The sequence below is a fragment of the Emiliania huxleyi genome (assembly GCF_000372725.1).
Source record: "Emiliania huxleyi CCMP1516 unplaced genomic scaffold EMIHUscaffold_23, whole genome shotgun sequence".
Taxonomy (NCBI): Eukaryota; Haptophyta; order Isochrysidales; family Noelaerhabdaceae; genus Emiliania; species Emiliania huxleyi.
In genome coordinates, this window is record NW_005200333.1 from 955,264 (window position 1) to 972,692 (window position 17,429).

General features: G+C 62.6%; 5 protein-coding genes across 5 annotated transcripts; 1 reads left to right on the forward strand and 4 right to left on the reverse strand.

Moving 5' to 3' along the window:
* Positions 1 to 1,682: 1,682 nt before the first annotated feature.
* Positions 1,683 to 2,577, reverse strand: EMIHUDRAFT_205258 (hypothetical protein; the record flags this gene model as incomplete). Its single annotated transcript, XM_005779622.1, has 2 exons — positions 1,683 to 2,376; positions 2,447 to 2,577. 2 exons carry the CDS (start codon positions 2,575 to 2,577, stop codon positions 1,683 to 1,685), a joined length of 825 nt encoding a protein of 274 aa, XP_005779679.1.
* Positions 2,578 to 2,908: 331 nt separating this feature from the next.
* On the reverse strand, positions 2,909 to 4,194 carry EMIHUDRAFT_435003 (hypothetical protein). The gene has a single exon (XM_005779623.1). It carries the CDS (start codon positions 4,139 to 4,141, stop codon positions 3,080 to 3,082), a length of 1,062 nt encoding a protein of 353 aa, XP_005779680.1. The 5' UTR covers positions 4,142 to 4,194; the 3' UTR covers positions 2,909 to 3,079.
* A 454-nt stretch (positions 4,195 to 4,648) lies between these two features.
* EMIHUDRAFT_435006 (hypothetical protein) lies at positions 4,649 to 5,982 on the forward strand. Its single transcript, XM_005779624.1, has one exon. The coding sequence runs from the start codon at positions 4,669 to 4,671 to the stop codon at positions 5,665 to 5,667; it is 999 nt and encodes a 332-aa protein (XP_005779681.1). The 5' UTR covers positions 4,649 to 4,668; the 3' UTR covers positions 5,668 to 5,982.
* Positions 5,983 to 6,079: 97 nt separating this feature from the next.
* Positions 6,080 to 8,242, reverse strand: EMIHUDRAFT_450226 (hypothetical protein; the record flags this gene model as incomplete). The annotated part of the gene is made up of 5 exons (XM_005779625.1): positions 8,056 to 8,242; positions 7,324 to 7,864; positions 7,163 to 7,228; positions 6,376 to 6,854; positions 6,080 to 6,281 (listed from the first exon to the last, which is right to left on the reverse strand). Exons 1-5 carry the CDS (start codon positions 8,100 to 8,102, stop codon positions 6,080 to 6,082), a joined length of 1,335 nt encoding a protein of 444 aa, XP_005779682.1. The 5' UTR covers positions 8,103 to 8,242.
* A 6,178-nt stretch (positions 8,243 to 14,420) lies between these two features.
* EMIHUDRAFT_463299 (hypothetical protein) lies at positions 14,421 to 15,965 on the reverse strand. Its single transcript, XM_005779626.1, has 3 exons — positions 15,162 to 15,965; positions 14,915 to 15,094; positions 14,421 to 14,844 (listed from the first exon to the last, which is right to left on the reverse strand). Exons 1-3 carry the CDS (start codon positions 15,861 to 15,863, stop codon positions 14,479 to 14,481), a joined length of 1,248 nt encoding a protein of 415 aa, XP_005779683.1. The 5' UTR covers positions 15,864 to 15,965; the 3' UTR covers positions 14,421 to 14,478.
* Positions 15,966 to 17,429: the final 1,464 nt, after the last annotated feature.

Genomic DNA, 17,429 nt, shown 5'->3' on the forward strand with positions numbered 1-17,429 from the left:
TAGGCAGCATCTCGGCAGCAGCGAGCGAGCTCCTGCGTCGCGTTTGCCGACGCAGTGTGGACGCGCTCCGCCAGAAATGCCAGTGGCAAGAGCGCCAGGCAACAAAGAATTTAAAGCACCCCAATCTCTCTCACAGCACACAGGCTGTCGTGTCCCTTGTCAGGAGCAGGAGAGCCCCACCTGTCCCCCTGATCGTCCTTCCAAAATCCTGCTCGTGCAGGTGGGGACTTTGTCCTCGTCCCATCCCTCGTTTGGCGTGTCTGTTTTCTTTCTTTTTTTTTAGCACAGGCTCGGCAACAAAGAATTTTCGCAGGATCTGTCAGTGTGCATTAAAGACACCGCCACATTCCTGAGACGAGCGAGGGCAGCCTCCTTAAAGGCGAAAGGGTCTAGATTTGGGGCGCTCGCCGAAGAGGAGTACGACAAAATAGCGCCCGTGATTGCCTGCACGCTACCCGCACTCACGGACTCCATACCCGAAAGAAAGAGAAGGGAGCTCGCGGGAGAGGTGACGAGTGAACTACAGGTAGTGGGGAAGGCAGCCTCGATTGCCATACAGACATGGGTGCGAAACAACGACAAGACCAAGGCACGGGCAGAGGAACGAGAGAAGAATATAGGGTGGATAAAGCGCCTGTTCACGGCATGGAGGGTGAGCCACACCGAACGTACCGAGCGAAGAGCCGAGCGGAAGGAGGACGGGGAAGATGACTCAGAGGAGGACGAACCAGTGGAAATTCAGTTGTCAGATGTCACGATGCATCCGAAGGGGACTCCAGCGCCGGCATCATCCGTAGAGGCACGAGTGTTCGAAGAGAGAGTGGACCTGAGCAACAACATGACCTGTAGGCAAATGATCGGAGTGGGAGTCAGAAATGTGGTCCTTGCGCGAGGGGAGCTCGATAGACTCGAGGGGCCAGGATACGCCGCGAGGAGGACGGAGTTGCGCCGAAAGGCGAAAGAAGCCGCGAGAACAAGGGACCGGCAGGCGGCGGCGCCGCAGGACGAGGCAGAAGAGAACGACGCGACAGAGGAGGAAGTGACAAGGGAGAGAGCGACGAGAGTGGGACGGCCGCGAGGTGGCATGAAGGTTGCAGCGAGAAGCGGCGAGAGACTGCGAAAAGAGATACGAAGAGGCAGACTCCCCAGGGTGGGCGACGGCTAGCGCATCACACACCTCTCCTTAAAATCCCTGTGTGGTGGCGGCGTGCCGTTCTCCCATCCCTCCCTTGGGTTGTCTGTTTTCTTTCTTTCTTTCTTTTTAAAATCCCTGTGCACCTCACCCCTCTCCTTAAAATCCCTGTGTGGTGGCGGCGTGCCGTCCTCCCCGCATCCCTCCCTTGGGTTGTTCCGTTTTCTTTCTTTCTTTCTTTTTAAAATCCCTGTGTGGTGGAGCGGCGTGCCGTCCTCCCATCCCTCCCTTGGGTTCCGTTTTCTTTCTTTCTTCTTTGTCAGTGTGCACATACATACATACCGTGGTAGTGAGAGAAGCGGTACTGTCTCAGCCTAAAGTCTGTGCAGGTTGCCAGGGAAACGACCCCGGCCAAACACAACTAACTGACGTATCCGAGGCCATTCCGCATTCGGTCGAGAGCGGCCACTGCCATGGCTCACACACATCCTTCCTTTGGCTTGTCTATTTTCTTTCTTTCTTTCCATGGCTCACACACAGCCGCGGTAGCTCAGTCCCTGCGAAAGAGTCTGTTCTTGAACATGCGCCAGTGTCCAGGCAGCCCCACGCCGAGGGGCGCGTCCGGGTCGCCGGGGCGCGCGAGGGGCGTGTCGGCGAGAGAGGCGTTGAGGTGCATGTACCGCCCGCACTCGCTAGGGAACGCGAGCGTGTGGTTGTGCGCAGAGAGTGCTCCGCGGGCGCCTGCGACGGGCTGCCCATCTAGCCACGGCCGCCCAAAGATGGCGTGCCAGGTGTACTCTAGCAGCACTCCCACCGCCTTCGCCCCGTCTATGGTGGTGCCCTCGAGCGTCGTGAACCCCACGGAGGAGAGAGCTAGAGGCGCCGTCCGGGCCTCAATCTCCGCCAGAGCGTGGTAAAGCGACCGCGGGTGCGCGCGGATCGCCCTCCGCGACGCGACAAACTGGGCACAGCACATGAACAGGAAGCACTCGCGGCGGGGCGGCAGTGGCGGCAAGGCCTTCGACAGGCCGCTCAGCGCGTGAAAGATGCGCAAAGCGCCGAGGTCCATCGGGAGGTGGCCGTACACCAAGGCCTTATTGAGAGAGGCGTAGTCCAGATCCCCCTCTAGCATTGCTTGGCGAATAGTCGCTAGCTCCACCGCTGGAGGAAGGCTGTGCCAGCCAGCGCCATCACGGCTCTTGTGGCCGTGGAGGAAGACGCTGTATTCCGGCAAGGCGTTGTACCTGAGGTTGGAGGGGTCGAGGCATGGGATAAGGGAGGTGGACCGGGTCAGTTCTTCCCCTCTCCACTCACTCGCGATTGATATAGCTCAGGTACATGCCGGCCTCGCTTTTGCCAGCACCGGGAAACCGGCTGGACTCGAGCGCGTACGAGAAGGGCAGGTTGTTCGCCCACGCCGGTGCTACAGTGGTCAGTAGCTTCATTGGTCAGTGGGTGTGGAGCGAGGTAACGTCGTGCACCTCTGGCGCTCCTGGCCCTGGCTTCTCCATGGCAATCACGACGAGGACCTCTGAGGCGCAAGGGTCGCCAAACGCCACCATTCTCCCTGCGCATTGCAGTCTCTGGGCTCGAAGATCGTCAGCAGCTGTCGCGCGCATCGTGAGGTTTGATGGCCGCCTCCATTCCGCGTCGCAAAAATCCAAATCCTCTTTTACGGCGTTGCGGTGCGGCATTACTTCGTGCAAATAGAGTCTCTCGCACGTGAAGACTCTCCGCGCGGAGACGGTGTGGGTAGCTTTTCACTAAGGCGTGGTCTTTTGTTTGTTGAAGAGACGAAGTAATTTTACGAGTCAATAGGTAGGCTGTGTCCGACCGAGCGAGTCACTCACGCTGCACGACAGACAGAGACGAACTAAACACCACCCTATACGGTCCTTGTTCACCATGACTAGTCAGATACGATGAAAACCACGGCCCGACCTCCACTCAATCGTCGTGGCACGGCACAAAGCCGCCACTCGCGCTCGCTCGCCAGTGCTGGATCGTCTCCTGAGGTAGCTGAATGTTGGTGGCGGCCGCCTCCACCTCCATCAGGACGGGTCCGGCCTCGGACATGGGAAGGTGCCGGCCAATGCCGGCTGCGGGCGGCTTGGACGTTGCGGCAGCAGCGGCGCGCTTGTGGGACGCCTCTGCAGAAGCCTCGGTGGTTGCTGCCGCCGCCTTGGGCGCCGCGCGCCTGGACGTGGCAGCCTTAGGCGGAGCAGCCTTTGGTGCGGCAGGCTTGCGGATTGCTGCCGCCGTCAACCTCCCGCCATCGCCAGGGACGGCTTCTTCTGCCACCACCGTCTTTGGGGCGGATTTTGTCGGGGGGGCCTTTGGCGGGGCGGCCTTTGATGCAGGCCTCTTCGCAACGCGCGCCGCCTGGCGTGGGATGCACACCTGGAGCCCACCCGCTGCGAGCGTGTGGCTCGAGGCGTGGCGCGTCAGCGCGTCGGCGGGGAGCTCGACGGTGCGCGCGAAGTGGCGTGGCTGCGCTGGGCGAGACAAGAGCTGCACGTCTCCTGTGTGGACCCAGCCGTGCTCGCTCTCTAGCGCAATCCAGCCCTGGGTCGGCGCATCGCCGCGGAGGAGACTGCGCGGTGGGGCGACGCCAAGCAGTCCCCTCCTGCCCGGAGCGGCGTAGACTCCGGTGCGGCCACTTGTCAGGTACTCGTAGGCGGCATCCTTAGGCTGCACCACTCCGGTGAGTTGGAGCTCAAAGGGGCCGACAAGGACGGCTTGTGCACCGCGGAGATCGTGCCCGGAGGGTGGGCTGGCCGCGATGATGTACTCGTCGCTCGCAGAGCTGGTCGTGATCTTTGGCACTGCGGTGGACGAAGGCGCATTGCTAGAAGGCGCGTGGCTGTACGGGTCGGTAGTGCTGCGAGGCGCGCGCTGGTGCGGGTTGTAGCCATGCGACTGGTGAGGCATGCGGTCGTAGTACGCCGTGTCTCGCGATGGGTTGCCCCTGCCGTAGTAGTCGTCGAACGGGTGCATGAGGTCCAGCATCACGGGCCCGAGTGTTACCAGGCGAGTGCGTGGTTCGGCGACTTGCAGTGTGTTCCAATCGAGCGGTCCAGATCAGCTGGATCCCTCGGGATTGCTCCGGACCCAAGACACGCACACAACAATCGAGGCAGACAACCTCGACGTTCTGGACACAGCGCGACCAAACGCGGGAAGGAGGAACCTTTGTGGTTTTCCTCGAATTCTTTTCTGGGTCAGGTGTATTTTATTTTTGCTTGGGCGGCCAGCATGCCGGGGTAGGTAGGGTAGGTCTGGGCCCTCCCGTCGGGTTTCCCCCTCTCTTCGCGCCGGACCATCACTTTAGTTGGTATCGCCCGTGATTTCTTTTTAGTTTCCCATAAGTAGGGTAGGTAGGTAGGTAGGTAGGGCAAAGGTTTTCAAAGAATTTCGCTGGCCGCCCAAGCAAAAATAAAATCACCTGCTCCGGTCCAGAGTGGTCCAGAGCGTGTCGCAAGAGGAGGAGGAGGAGGAGGAGAAGAGGAGGAGAAGCCACGATCGCAAACGCAGGCATGGGCAAGGACTACTACGCCATACTCGGTGTAGGTCGTGACGCAGACGACGAGCAGATCAAGCGCGGATACCGCAAGCAAGCGGTAAAGTGGCATCCAGACAAGTGGACTTCCAAGTCAGAGTCGGAACGTGCAGCCGCCGAGGAGCGGTTCAAAGACGCGGCTGCAGCTTACGAGGTGCTGTCCGACAAGCAAAAGCGCACCATTTACGACCAGTATGGAGAGGAGGGGCTCAAGGCCGGTGGCGGCGGCGGCGGCTGTGGCGGCGGCGGCATGCCAGGTGGGTTTGGCGGGATGGGCGGGAGGCCAATGGACGGTGGAGTGAAGTTCACCTTCTCGTCGGGCGGAGGTGGACGCAGCATGGACAACGCGCGAGCCGAAGAGCTCTTCCGCCAGTTCTTTTCGCAGGGCGACCCGTTTAGGTCGGCAGACGACCCGTTCGACGACATCTTTGCCGGGCTCAGTGGCTTGCGACGCAGCACGGGCATTGCCAGCGGTGGACGGCGTGCTCCTCGTGCCGACGTGCTGCCGCACGGCACGCCCGTTCGACTCTGCGACCTCAGCCAAGCGAACTTCAACGGCGCATCTGGCACTATCGACCAGTGGGACGAGGCGCGAGGCCGCTATGTGGTGTCTCTCGGGAAGGGCGTCTCTCTCGCTGTCCGCACCCAGAACGTGAGCCAGGTGGTGGCCGAGGCGCGCGTGGTTGGAACCTCGCAGCCGCAGCTCAATGGTAAGGTGGCGGCCGCTGCCACGTTTGATCGCGCTACAAAGCGCTACCGGATGGAGGGCCTCACGAGCAAGGGCGTCGTGGCGCTCAAGCCGGAGAACGTGATATTGCCACAGAGGACGCGTGTGACCATCCAAGACGTCATCTCGCGACCGCAGCTCAACGGTCGCGCCGGGTCAATCCGAGACGTCGAGGGGGACCGATACGTGGTTGACTTGCCGGGCGAGGCGCCACTCAAGGTCCGGTTCCACGCGGCAGTGGCTTGCTGACGGCGTCTCGCATCTTTAGTTCCTATCTTGCACATAGAGAGCCGCACCTGCAGAGACACGCGTACAATCACGTAAGATACAGTGTCGGCTCGCGCTCGCGAGACTGTGACGGTCGACTTATGTCATATGTGAGATCTGAGAATTGGCCATTGCGTGTCATATTTTGCGTGTGACGGACAGTGTTCCGGCATACGATCTCCGCATATACGGGTGTGTGTACACGTGTGTGCTGGCTGCTGCACACAAGCCGTCAGTCGTAGCCGTGTGTAGGATAGAGAGTATGTATGTATCTGAGGAGACGATTCAACTTACAGTATCTTCCAATCTCAAACACACACATACACACACACGATCGGGCATGCAAGGGGGGGGTACTTTGCAGTGGAGCTCATTGGGTGTGTGGAGATGCGACCTAGCCACCGGGCGGGTACCACTGCCCATGCGTGGTGAAGGGTATCCGCACCGGCAGCGGTACCTCGAGGGTCGGCTGCATCGTGGTAGCATCCAGCGTGAGGAAGGACGAGCGGCCGCTAGTTCCGTTGAGCACCGTCACGAGCAGCGCGCCCTGCCCCTCCTCTTCACCCGAGGCGAGGAAGGTCGGCTCGGACGGGAAGCTGGCCGGCCGCATCCACGTCGTGACTTTGCCTGGAGGCGGGGGCGGCCAGCGGTGAGAGGGGGGAGGCGTGTCGCCCCGCGCGGCGCGTGCACGGCTCGCCGCGGCAAACGTCTGTGCGATCGATCGCCATTGCGCCGTAAGCGACGCCATCGGCACGCCAGAGGACGGCCCAGTAGATGCAGTGCTTGCGTCCTCGGTAGCGGCTGTCGATCTGCGGGAAGTCGGCCTCGCGGCCGGCGCGCGAAAGGAGGGACGACACCACCTCGCCGCGCCGAGGGCCTGCGATGCGGATCACGAAGCGGCGCGCGTGCATCATGGCGCCGCCGGCGTCGCGCCGCGTCTTGTTGCGCTGCGCGGCGATGGCGATGGCGGTCGAGTGGAACGGGTTGAGGTGCGAGACACACGCGTCGAACACCAGGGTGGCGGCGTCGCCCTCGCCCTCCTCGTACGTGTTGATGACGTGCGTGAAGAAGTAGCGCCCGCCTGCGTTAAAGGTGCGGAGGGTGGTGCCACCGCCGGCGAGCGGCAGCACGACGAAGGTGGTGTTGACGGAGAGCTCGCGCATCAGGCCCTGCAGACGAGATATGGGGAGATACGGCGGAGATATGGGGAGATATGGGGAGAGCTCGCGCATCAGGCCCTGCAGCGGGGGTGGTGGCTGCCTAATGCCTCGGGGGGCCGCGGCGGGAGGCCCTCGACACCGCTCTGTGCTCTCTGCTCGCCTGCAGCTCGTAGCCCGCTATATCTCTCTCTCTACTCGCCTGCAGCTCGTGTCCTCTCTCTCTCTCTCTCTCTCTCTCTCTCTCTCTCTCTCTCTCTCTCTCTCTCTCTCTCTCTCTCGCTCGCTCGCTCGCTCGCTCGCTCGCTCTCTCTGCTCGCCTGCAGCGGTGTGCCGAAGAGGGCGGGCCGCATGTCGACGCTGAGCGGCTGCAGAGGTAGCAGCACCTGCGGCCGCGAGCCGGCACGCCTCTCCAGCTACTCCCCTCAGTTTGGTGAGCGTGCATGGTGAGCGAGGGCTAGCGCTCGAGGCTATAGCGCACCGCCCGGCGCAGCACCCCAAACGAGTGCAGGTACGGCACCCGGTCCTTGACCGGCAGCCGTGCCAGCAGCTCTCTGGTGGTGGGGCCACTCCACGCGTACACGCTCACCTCGGACTGGTCCATGAAGGGCGTGCGCACGGCAATCGACAGCCCGAGCGGCGTCTGCGAGCCGGGCCGCGGGACAGGGTGCGCCGACCCGAGGGTCTCCAGGTAAAGGGCGCGGCGCGGGTAGCGAGCCGAGGAGTCAAAGCGGAGCTTGCCTCGCACCGCCAGCGAGCTGAGCGAGAAGGCGAGCCTGTCCGGGCTGTCTGTCAGAGCGACGTGCTGCCCGCCCACCGAGATGGTGTTGACAAACGCGTTGTCGTTGGGGGCCGTCATCGCCCGAAGGCGCACCGCCAGCGGGCGCGGAGGGACTGTCTCGGAAAACAGCATGCCGGCGCCGACGGTGCCGGCCTTGGTCGACTCGTTGAAGAAGCCCGTCTGCATGAACTCGGCCGTGAAGCAGATGGCGCCTCTGTCCGAGTCGAGCTCGAACTTGTGCCTGGGAGAGCGCGGGCGGGTCCGGTCACCATCTCGCAGCGCGCCCAGGGGTGCGGAGCGCCGCCGCCGCAGGCGGCGGACAGCAGGTGCGCGAAATGAAACGCCATTTTCGGTCCCGCAGTTTTGCCACTAGCATCGAAATCCGGTACAAATCGAGTGCGGTCGTGTGCGCCGGCGCGGGGAGCGACGGACCATTTCCCAAATGCGTCGAGGGCGCAGGTGAAGTCGCGGCCGCCCATATCAAACCGTCCGACAGCCGGGATGAGCCAAACTCCGGAGTGGGTTAGCCCCGGCGCGGCAAAGCACTCGAACTCATCGGTGCGGGCTCTCTCGGCTACGGGACCGCCCTAGCGCCTAGCTAGGCTGAGGGCTGACAAGACTCTCTCTCTCTCTCTCAAACAAGCTGCCGAGCCCAAATCACTGTGCGCATCGTGATTTCTTGTTGATTTTCACGACAAGAAATCTCTCCCAAACAACTTGAGCACTTGAGCACTGGATAGGGTCGATTCCGCATGGTACGCCGACCCCTCCCAAACAACTCTTTTGTGTTTGGGGTTATGCCCCCAGCCCACCAATACAAACAAAACAATACACGAGAATTTCTGTTTTTCTAAAATCTCTCTTTGCACTTTGGCCTGTCCAAGGGTTTCCTCAATCCAGAGGGAAACCAGAGGGTCCCCAGCACTTTGCGTTTCCAGAAGTTTCCAGATGGTGGTTTGCTTGGAGCTCCATTGCCCTCCATTCTGTTTCTCTCGAGTTTCCCTCGCGGGAAACTCGCGAGTTTCCCTGAGTGAGTCTGAGAGAGGAGTCAGGAGAGAGCTGGTCTGGGGCAAAATCTGGGGCAAAATTTAGGAAATCGGCAAACTACCTGGTATTGTCCAGGTAGCAGGTATACCCGGGGGGGTTGCAGGTATACCCGCAAAACACCCCGGTATTTTGCCGATTTGGCTGATTTGGGGCCCAAATCAGCCTCACCCAGACTCGGCTCAGACGCCCGGGAAATTGATCATTTCCACGGAGTTTCCCCAGGAAACTAGAGGGTGCTCTAGGGAAACTAGCATGAAACACGGAAAGGAAACCAGGTAGGGTGCGAGAGGAAACCCTTGGACAGGCCAAATCTCTCTCTCCCAATACAGACTGACTGTAGAAGTGTGCGCACTCTGCCATGTGAAGCTCTTCTGACGCGACTGACAGCGAGTATGATGGTGCGGTGGAGTTGCCAATTCTGCAAAACAAAAACAAAAACATCTCTCTCTCTCTCTCTCCAATTCTGGCCCATAAAATAAATAAAACGGACACAAAAAAGTGGTGGGAGTAGGACAGGGTCGTCCCCACCTGCCGAGCAGGATCTTGTCTAGGTTACCTAGAACCTAGTCTAGGACTAACTAGGACGATCAGAGACACAGGGAGCGGGGAGCGCATTGCGATTTCCTCCCATGTAGTGGACAGGTAAACTCTTTTTCTCGGATCTGCGAGTGTATGTGTGTGTGGGGGGGGGGGGGGGGGGCTTTACTGTTGTGCGACGCGTCAAATTTTTCGCCGTGTTCTCGCCTCGGCTCGCTCACCACTCCGTGTCGAAACACACTCTCCGACGCGCTCGACTATAGTCTACGCTTCTCGGCCATGGACGAGAGCGAGGACGACAGCGACTGCAGCGTCCGGTCGGACCGGCCGACGCCTGGTATCTCCCGCCTGGTATCTCCTGGTATCTCCCGGTATCTCCCGGTATCCCGCCATACCCCGCCATATCCCGCCGTATCCCGCCGCGGATACCGCGAAAAAGAACCGTCCACACCAGGGATTCGACGGGCCCCTCCTTATACTCCGCCATCGCCGCCGCCCTCGGCCTCGCCTCCGTCCGTCGCTGCGGCCGCGGCCGGGCACCTCGGCATCCGGTCCTTTAGGAACACTTGCCGCAGTTGGCTGCTGGCGAACGCCGCAGCGTCCATCAATCGTCCATGCGGGTCAGGCATCACCTACAAGACGAGACGCCCACCGGGAATGGTAAACTCAAGGCCTCGAGCAAACACGCACGGACGCGCCCCCTCCTCACCGCGCCCTCCTTGACTGCCTGGCCCGGGAGCCATAGCGGTGGGGGCTTGGGCAGCGATTGCCAGTCGCTCGTGTCGAGGCTCTTCAGAAATATCTCGTTGCCATACCACCTCGACCACCCGCCATCAGCCTGCTCGAAGAATCGATAGGCCATCGGGTAGCCGTGGAAGACGGACTGCCCCCCGTCGACGAAATGTAGCATGACGTTCTTCACCCAGCACGCCCGCGCGGCGCCGCTTTCGTCGGGCGGCATCGTGCTCGCCATGCCTGAAGCAAAGGCACAGTTACGGGAGACGACTTGGGTGTGCGGTCGCAGTGTCGGTCGCCGCCGCACCAAAAGCCTCGAACGCACAGTTGAAGAAATGCCCAAACGGCGTCTTGTAGAGATGAGGCACGCCGTGGGGCTTGTCGCCGAGTAGAAACGAGGCGGTTGAGGAGTCGCGCGGCTCGGACCACATGGCGACATTGATGTCGCCGCTCCGCATGCCAAAGACCTCCGGCCTGCGGAGGTGGAAGCCGAGCACGATTTCCACTCGCTCCAATTTCCTGTGGATCGGCGCGTCTTCCGGAGCGGCAGGCTGCATGGTTCGGGCAGGGAGAGGTGCAAGGCGGCGCGATTGGAGGTGGTGCAGTGCAGAGCGAGTGTATAGCGCCTTAAAATAAATTTCTCGGCTGTATAAATAAATAAACAAAGTGCAAATGGAAAATCCAAAATCCAAATCGCAAACATAGAAACCCAAACACACACAGCCACGTGGCATAGGAGAGCAGGAGGTGAAAGGAGGTCAGCACAAGTCCAAGGACGCACGAGCGAGAAGCACAGCAGAGCAGACAGATGACGATCACCACCCAGCGCACGACCGCCAACTCTCCGGCGCAGGCCGCGAAGAACCGAGTCCGGGGGCCGACGGTCGCGGCGCGCCGGCGCGGCGCAGTGGACGCAGCCCGGTTCGCAGCTTCGCGAGCTACGGGGGCGGCCATGGCACGGCCCGGTGGCCGCCCCCGCAATGAGGCCAAGCGGTGGGCATCCGGCAAAAGCCGCAAGACGGGATTCGCGAAGGCGCGGGCCACCTTCCGCGGCGGAGGCCGCGGTAGCGCGGCGGCTGCGGAGAGGCACGACAGCATGATGACAAATAAATAAAACGGACACACCAAACAAGGGGTGGGAGAAGGACAGGGTCCCCACCTGCGCGAGCAGGATCTTGTAAGGACGATCAGGGACACAGGGGAACGGGAGCGGGGAGCGCATCGCGACACGGAGGGGGGCTGGGCAGGGTTCACCCACACGACAGGGTCCCAGGGATTCCCCTCTCGTATAGGACAAAGTTGCACCCGGCGGCACGGGGGCAGGCGCGGGCCTCCTACTGGTTGCGCTCTCCTAGTTCTCCTGCTCCTGACAAAAGGGACAGCGACAGGTTCGCAGCACGGTGGACTCCCTATTCTCGAGTGTGAAAGAAAGAAAGAAAGAAAACAGACAAACCAAACGAGGGATGGGGGAGAAGGACAGGGTCCACACCTGCACGAGCAGGATTTTGGAAGGACGATCAGGGGCACAGGTGGGGCTCTCCTGCTCCTGACAAGGGACACGACATCTCGAGTGTAAAAAGAAAGAAAGAAAGAAAACGGACAACCCAAGGGAGGGATGGGAGGACGGCACGCCGCCACCACACAGGGATTTTAAGGAGAGGGGTGTGGTGCGCTAGCCGTCGCCCACCCTTGGGCGTCCGCCTCTTCCTATCTCTCTTCGCAGCCTCTCGCCGATTCTCGCTTCAACCTTCGTGCCACCTCGCGGTCGCCCCCTTCTCGTCGTGGTCTCCCTTGTCGCTTCTTCCTCTATCGCGTCGCTCTCCTCTGCCTCGTCCTGCGACGGCGCCGCCGCCTGCCGCTCCCTTGCTCTCGCTGCTCGGCGCAGCTCTGCCCTCCTTGCTGCATATCCTGGCCCCTCGAGTCTATCGAGCTCTCCTCGAGCAAGGACAAGTCTTCTGACGCCCACTGCTATCATTTGCCGCCCAGTCATATCGTTGCTCAGGTCCACTCTCTCTTCGAATACTTGTGCCTCCACGGATGCTGCCGGCGCTGGGGTCCCCTTCGGATGCATCGTGACGGCTGACAACTGGATTTCCACTGGTTCGTCCTCCTCGGGGTCGTCTTCCCCGGCTTCCTTCCGCTCGGCTCTTCGCTTGGTACGTTCGGTGTGGCTCACCCTCCATGCCGTGAACAGGCGCTTTATCCACCCTATATTCTTCTCTCGTTCCTCTGCCCGTGCCTTGGTCTTGTCGTTGTTTCGCATCCATGTCTGTATGGTATCTCGAGTGTGCGCTCGACTGCGAAGTCGCTCCAAATTCTTTTGCCGCTCCTGAGGGCGCGCCCAACATGGCCGCCCGGGCATCGTCCGACTTCCGCTGTTTCGTAGCGCCGGCACATTACCCGGATACGGAGTCGGTGTGCCGGATCTCCGCCATCCGATGCGAGCCGGCGGCGGGGCAGGCGCACTGGCTGCTCAAGATTGCGCAGGCGTGCTCGCGCTCTCTTGCCGCTCCCTCTCTTTGCCGCACGGCACATCCATCCGCGCGCATAGGTGAACGGCGGCGCGAGGCGCATGCTCCACCTGCGGGCCGTCTCGCGGCACGGGCCAACCCGCTCGACGATATGGGTCTCAAGACCCGGCGCAGAGGAGACTGAGCCGCTCGCGCTCACGTCGCACCCTCAGCTGCCGGGACCCAGCGCCCTCCTCGACGCGGTCCAAGCGCACGAGGTCCCGCGCCGCTCCGATGACCTCATCTTGCTGCGCGACCGCGCGCCGCCGCTGCGCATCGCCGTCGGCGCAGAGCAGGCGGAGCACGAGCTGCGCCCCCGCTATGGCGAGGTGCTCATGCGGCGGCTCGACGACGGCCGGCTTGCTGTGCGACGCAAGAGTGCCGGGAAAAAGGCGCTCCCGAGGGGCACTCTGCGCATGGCATTTGCGGACGGGCCGCGAGGGGCCATGGTCGAGCTCTCGAGCAACAAAGGCCACGATTTCTTTTTGCCAAGGGGCGCCATCGTCTATCCCGACATCGCGGCGACTGAGATCAGCGGATCGGCCGACGGGGTCACAGGGCGCGCCGCCGACCTCGCGCTCGTGCTGCGGCGATCCGACGAGTGGTCGTGTGCGCTCCCACCGGCGATCCACATTGAGGCTCACCCGCCAGCCTCGGGCCCGCCAGCCGTGGAGTCTGCGAGCGACGGCGACGTCGAGGGTGGAATGGTGAAGGAGGCGCAGGCGGCGCCTCCGGCTGCGCCTGCCCCCATGCTCTCGCACCTCGCGCAGGCGCTGTGGCGGTCGCTGCTGCTGCACCGCCTTGGCCGGGCGCAGTACGTTCCCTCGGGCGAGGACGACCGGCTGGACTTCCTCGTGGTCCGGCTCACGGCACTCTCCAATGAGGGCGCGCAGGGGGCAATCTGCTTGCGGGAGATCATGAGGGCGCTCTGAGCCGCGAGACCGCCATTCGGTTCATGTGTGGACAGCTCAGGCACTTACCGTACTCTTATGTTGACGTGTGAGCCAAAACGGCAACGCCCGCAAAAATCCCTGGTGTGGACGGTTTTTTTCGCGCGGTATGGCGAGATAGGACTGAGTGAAGTGTTCGAGTGTACGCACATCGCTCACCGAGCGCACACACAGATATTATATGACAACATTAATCGTGCCGCCCCCCGCCCCCCCCCCCGCCCCCCCCACCACCACAAGCAGAGAGAGCCGGCACTCTCATTATAGAGCTGCACACAATTTATTGTGCTCTAGCGCGCGCGCGCTCTAGCGCTGCGGAGGACGATCACGCATCGCGATGCCTAGATGGCTGTGTGGAGGTGTGCGATGACTAGGGCGCGTGTGGTCCGAGCACGGCGACGCCGACATCAGCATTCGAACCTTGCCGCCCGATGGTGGAGCAGAATCTGCACCAGTCCGCCATGTCCGACGGCCCTAGCCCTAGCTGCGGCAGCACGCGCGAGCACGGCGGGCACAATACCAGGTGCCCACACCCAGGCATGGGCAGCCCCTCGCCCACCAGCGGTTCCGCGCAGCTGGCGCAGCCCACTGGGTGGGCAATGGCCTGCGTCCACACGGCGTCGCCTGCCTCTACCGCGCCCGCGCGCCCAGTACGCTGCCCCGTCGGCTCAAGCTCATCGTCCTGCTTGCTCAGCCCAGTCAGCGAGGGCGAGAACAGGGGCTGCGAGGGCGAGAAGCCTGACACGCTAGTGCTCTGCTCTCGCGGCACGCGACTCACCGCGGATGGGAGCTGCTGCGGCGAGGCGTCCTTGGAGCTGTCGCTGATGAACGACGGACAGGACTCCTGAGAGTCTGTTTGGCCGCTCTGTCCAGCAACGGGGCACATGAAGGTGCCAGCATAAAAGAATTTTTCTCTGCGTGCGACCGTCCTCCCATCCCTCCCTTGGGTTGTCTGTTTTCTTTCTTTTTCTGTGCGACTGCGACGAGGGAACGCTCGCAAGGGACCATTGGGTTTACTATTAACAACGAAGGCGCTCTCAAAGTACAACGAATTTTCCTGCACCAGCGGCTTAAAATCACATACGCTTCTCCTCCTCGCGGAGGTCGCGTGCGTGCATCCCCTGCCCCGTTGTCGGGGCCAAGTATGCAGGGTCTTTGGCCTCCCGCCAACGGCGGCAGCCGTCGAGCCGCGCCTTGCGCGACTGCGCCTTCTCCGTCTCGCCCATGTCCTCCACAGTTAGCCCTGTCTCGGCATTGAGGAGCCGCATTTCTCCGAAGGTGCATGCCGCGCTCACGCGGATGGCGTCGAGCAGGTCGTCGCCGAAGACGTTGTTCATGAGCGCGATGGGGAAGAGTGTGTGCTGGAGCGCCTCGCCCGTCCAGCCGATGGCCGCCGCCGCCTCAGCGATCATGCGCAAGTGCGGCACTACTGTGGCGAGAGCCTGCGCGGCAGGAGTGAAGAAAATGCGCAATGGGCCTCTCTCCACACTCAAAGGGAATGCGGCTAAGCGCCTTGAGGCGTAGACTGTCCGAGGAGGAGGACGCCGCCCCGCTCGCGGCCTCGGAGACGCTGCTAACGGAAGCCGCACCCGCTGCAAGCACGCGCTGCGGCGCCTGCTCCGCCATACGGGCCTTCCGCAGCACGCCGTTGTTCGCCTCCTCGTAGAACCGAAGGCACAGGCCGGTGAACGCCTAGACAGAGATGAAGGGCCGTGAGACGCGGCGGTGTGTGCAGAGAGGGCGATCGACGGTGTGACGCCTTGTCGATCGACCCACCCAGCCCCTCCTCCACAAGCGCTGCTCCGGGCAGGAGCAGCGAGCCACGCTTGCCCTCCAGTCGGGCCAGCAGCCAAAGCCCCCGAGAGGCGGACTCGTCGTAGCGCGGTGACGCGACCTGTGCGCGGCGCTGCAGGGCCACAAGCGCGCAGGCCAAGTGATCGACGTCGAGCATCGTCGTCACAATCCCGCCCCTTTGCCGGGAGCGAATCTGGTCCGCAAAGAGAGCCACCAGGCCGGCGTCTTCGGGAGCGGGAGGGGGCGAAGAATCAATGACACCGAGCACGAAGGACACAAAGTTGTCCTTCGCCTTGACGACATCTGACCAGCCCACATCCGGAATCGAGGCGTTGTGTTTCACCTCGGCGCACTTGAAGGCCTCGTCGTCGTCGTGCTCAAAGGGCAGCCACGTCGGGGCTGCGACGGCGTAGTAGAGGCCATCCCGCAACTCAAAGAGCGCGGGAAAGTCGGCGCAAAAACTGAAGATTGGGGAAGTGTGTCCCTTGGCTGTGTGCACGTTGAACGGGTCCGGAGACCGGTAAGCCTTGATGAGGGACGCGTGCTCGCCGGCGAGTCGGAGGCTGGCAAACACCCCTCCGCGCAAAGGTTGCAGCGATGCAGAGAGAGCTGCGTGCAACGCCGTCGCGGCCTGCTCTAGAGCAAGAACTTGCGTCTCAACGGACATGCCACCCTCGAGAGCTAGACGATCGCGCTTTCGGGACGACGCAGCGAGCGACGATGGTCCTGGCAGCCCGTCGTCCTCAGTTGACAGCTCGGCAAGAGTCGTCATCGCTCATCGGCACGAACTCTTCACGCAAAAGAGAACTCCCGCCTCACCGTCTCGAGGCTGTTGGCGAGGAGGAGCTCGTAGCCGGCGTCGGCCGCCGGAGTTGCCATCTTGTTGGGTGGGTGACAGATTGAGCAATCATCGCGGCGCGAACTTTCTGGCGTCTTTTTTCGCGGTCTTTATAGTGAGGAGAACAAAAAGAGACCCTACCCCGCAAGTCGATTGATATCCGCCCCTCGCAGCAGCAGCAAGCAGGTCGACCGCCCGCTCGTGGCCCTTCTTTCTGGGCGGCAAGCATCATGTCAGCACATGACGCCGTTCACATCGCCTACCCCGCAAGCAAGTCGCGCGCGTTGACCCGCCCGCCGCTGGCTGTCGAGCCATGCCAGCAAGCAGCGCCGCCGCCTCCTCGCTCGCCTCGCCCAGCGGCCGCCGCACCCCCAAATAGCGAACCAAGCCGCCGATGTGTCCCGCAGCGGCCTCGCTGGGCCAGAAGATCGGAGAGAGATTGAGAGATCACTTAGCGTTTCTAAGTCTTAAGCGCCAGATGGTGCGGTGGCAGCTCTGTTCGGCTCCACTCGCTCCGCTCGGCTCCGCTCGGCTCCGCTCGGCTCCGCTCGGCTCCGCTCGGCTCCGCTCGGCTCCGCTCGGCTCCGCTCGGCTCCGCTCGGCTCGCTCGGCTCGCTCGGCTCCGCTCGGCTCCGCTCGGCTCCACTCGGCTCCACTCGGCTCCGCTCGTCTCGCTCGGCTCCGCTCGGCTCCGCCCAGAGGGTGTGCATGACCTAGCTGAGCGCCACAAGCCCAGCTCGTGAACTTGGCGCTTATGACTTAGAAATGCTAACTAAGCGATCTCTGAAGATCAGCGGCGCCCGCGAGCGAGGTGGAAGATGCTAGCATGAGCGCGATGCGTCGCAGTGCAGTGCTCTTGCGTTTCGGCGGTAGAGCCGAATGCCACGTTCGGATCGCTCCTCATCGCAAACCCCGTAATACGCTACAAAATGAAAGAGATATATTTGCCACTTTCCGCACAAACATGGCACCCGACCAGCTGAAGCTCTAGACTCGTCGACCTCTGGACGATGCCGACCTCAAGCCACCAGCGCCAGCAACGACGTGCCGCGGCTCGCCGCGCCGCTGTTGCGACCGACGACGTGCCCGACGCCGTCCCGCGGCCGAAAGGAAGAGGCCCGCGCAACCACTTCTGGGACCCGCGGCCGCCGGGCGTGCGGCGGCACAACGAGTCGAACGAACCGAACCAGCGCAGAGCGGCGCGTCTCGCGAGCGCCCGCGGCCGCCACGCCGACGCCGTCCGCGGCCGACGGTGGTCGCGAATCAACGCGGCGCGGTGCAACGAGGCCAAGTCCTTCCAGGCTCCCGCCAGCAGCGCCTCGTGGCGTGGGCTGCACGGCCCTTCGAGACGGCCCGGGGGGCGGTGAGAGACCTCTCCCGCCGGCATGGCGCACT

Bases quoted from the DNA above. Each gene is read 5' to 3' on its own strand.
- EMIHUDRAFT_435003 (XM_005779623.1), bottom strand. From the start codon at position 4,141: ATGCTGGACCTCATGCACCCGTTCGACGACTACTACGGCAGGGGCAAC.
- EMIHUDRAFT_435006 (XM_005779624.1), top strand. From the start codon at position 4,669: ATGGGCAAGGACTACTACGCCATACTCGGTGTAGGTCGTGACGCAGAC.
- EMIHUDRAFT_463299 (XM_005779626.1), bottom strand. From the start codon at position 15,863: ATGTCCGTTGAGACGCAAGTTCTTGCTCTAGAGCAGGCCGCGACGGCG. The intron at 15,095-15,161 runs GCGTCACACCGT...ATCTCTGTCTAG, and splicing joins TGGGTGGGTCGATCGACAAG to GCGTTCACCGGCCTGTGCCT. The intron at 14,845-14,914 runs GCGCTTAGCCGC...CCTGCCGCGCAG, and splicing joins CGGACAGTCTACGCCTCAAG to GCTCTCGCCACAGTAGTGCC.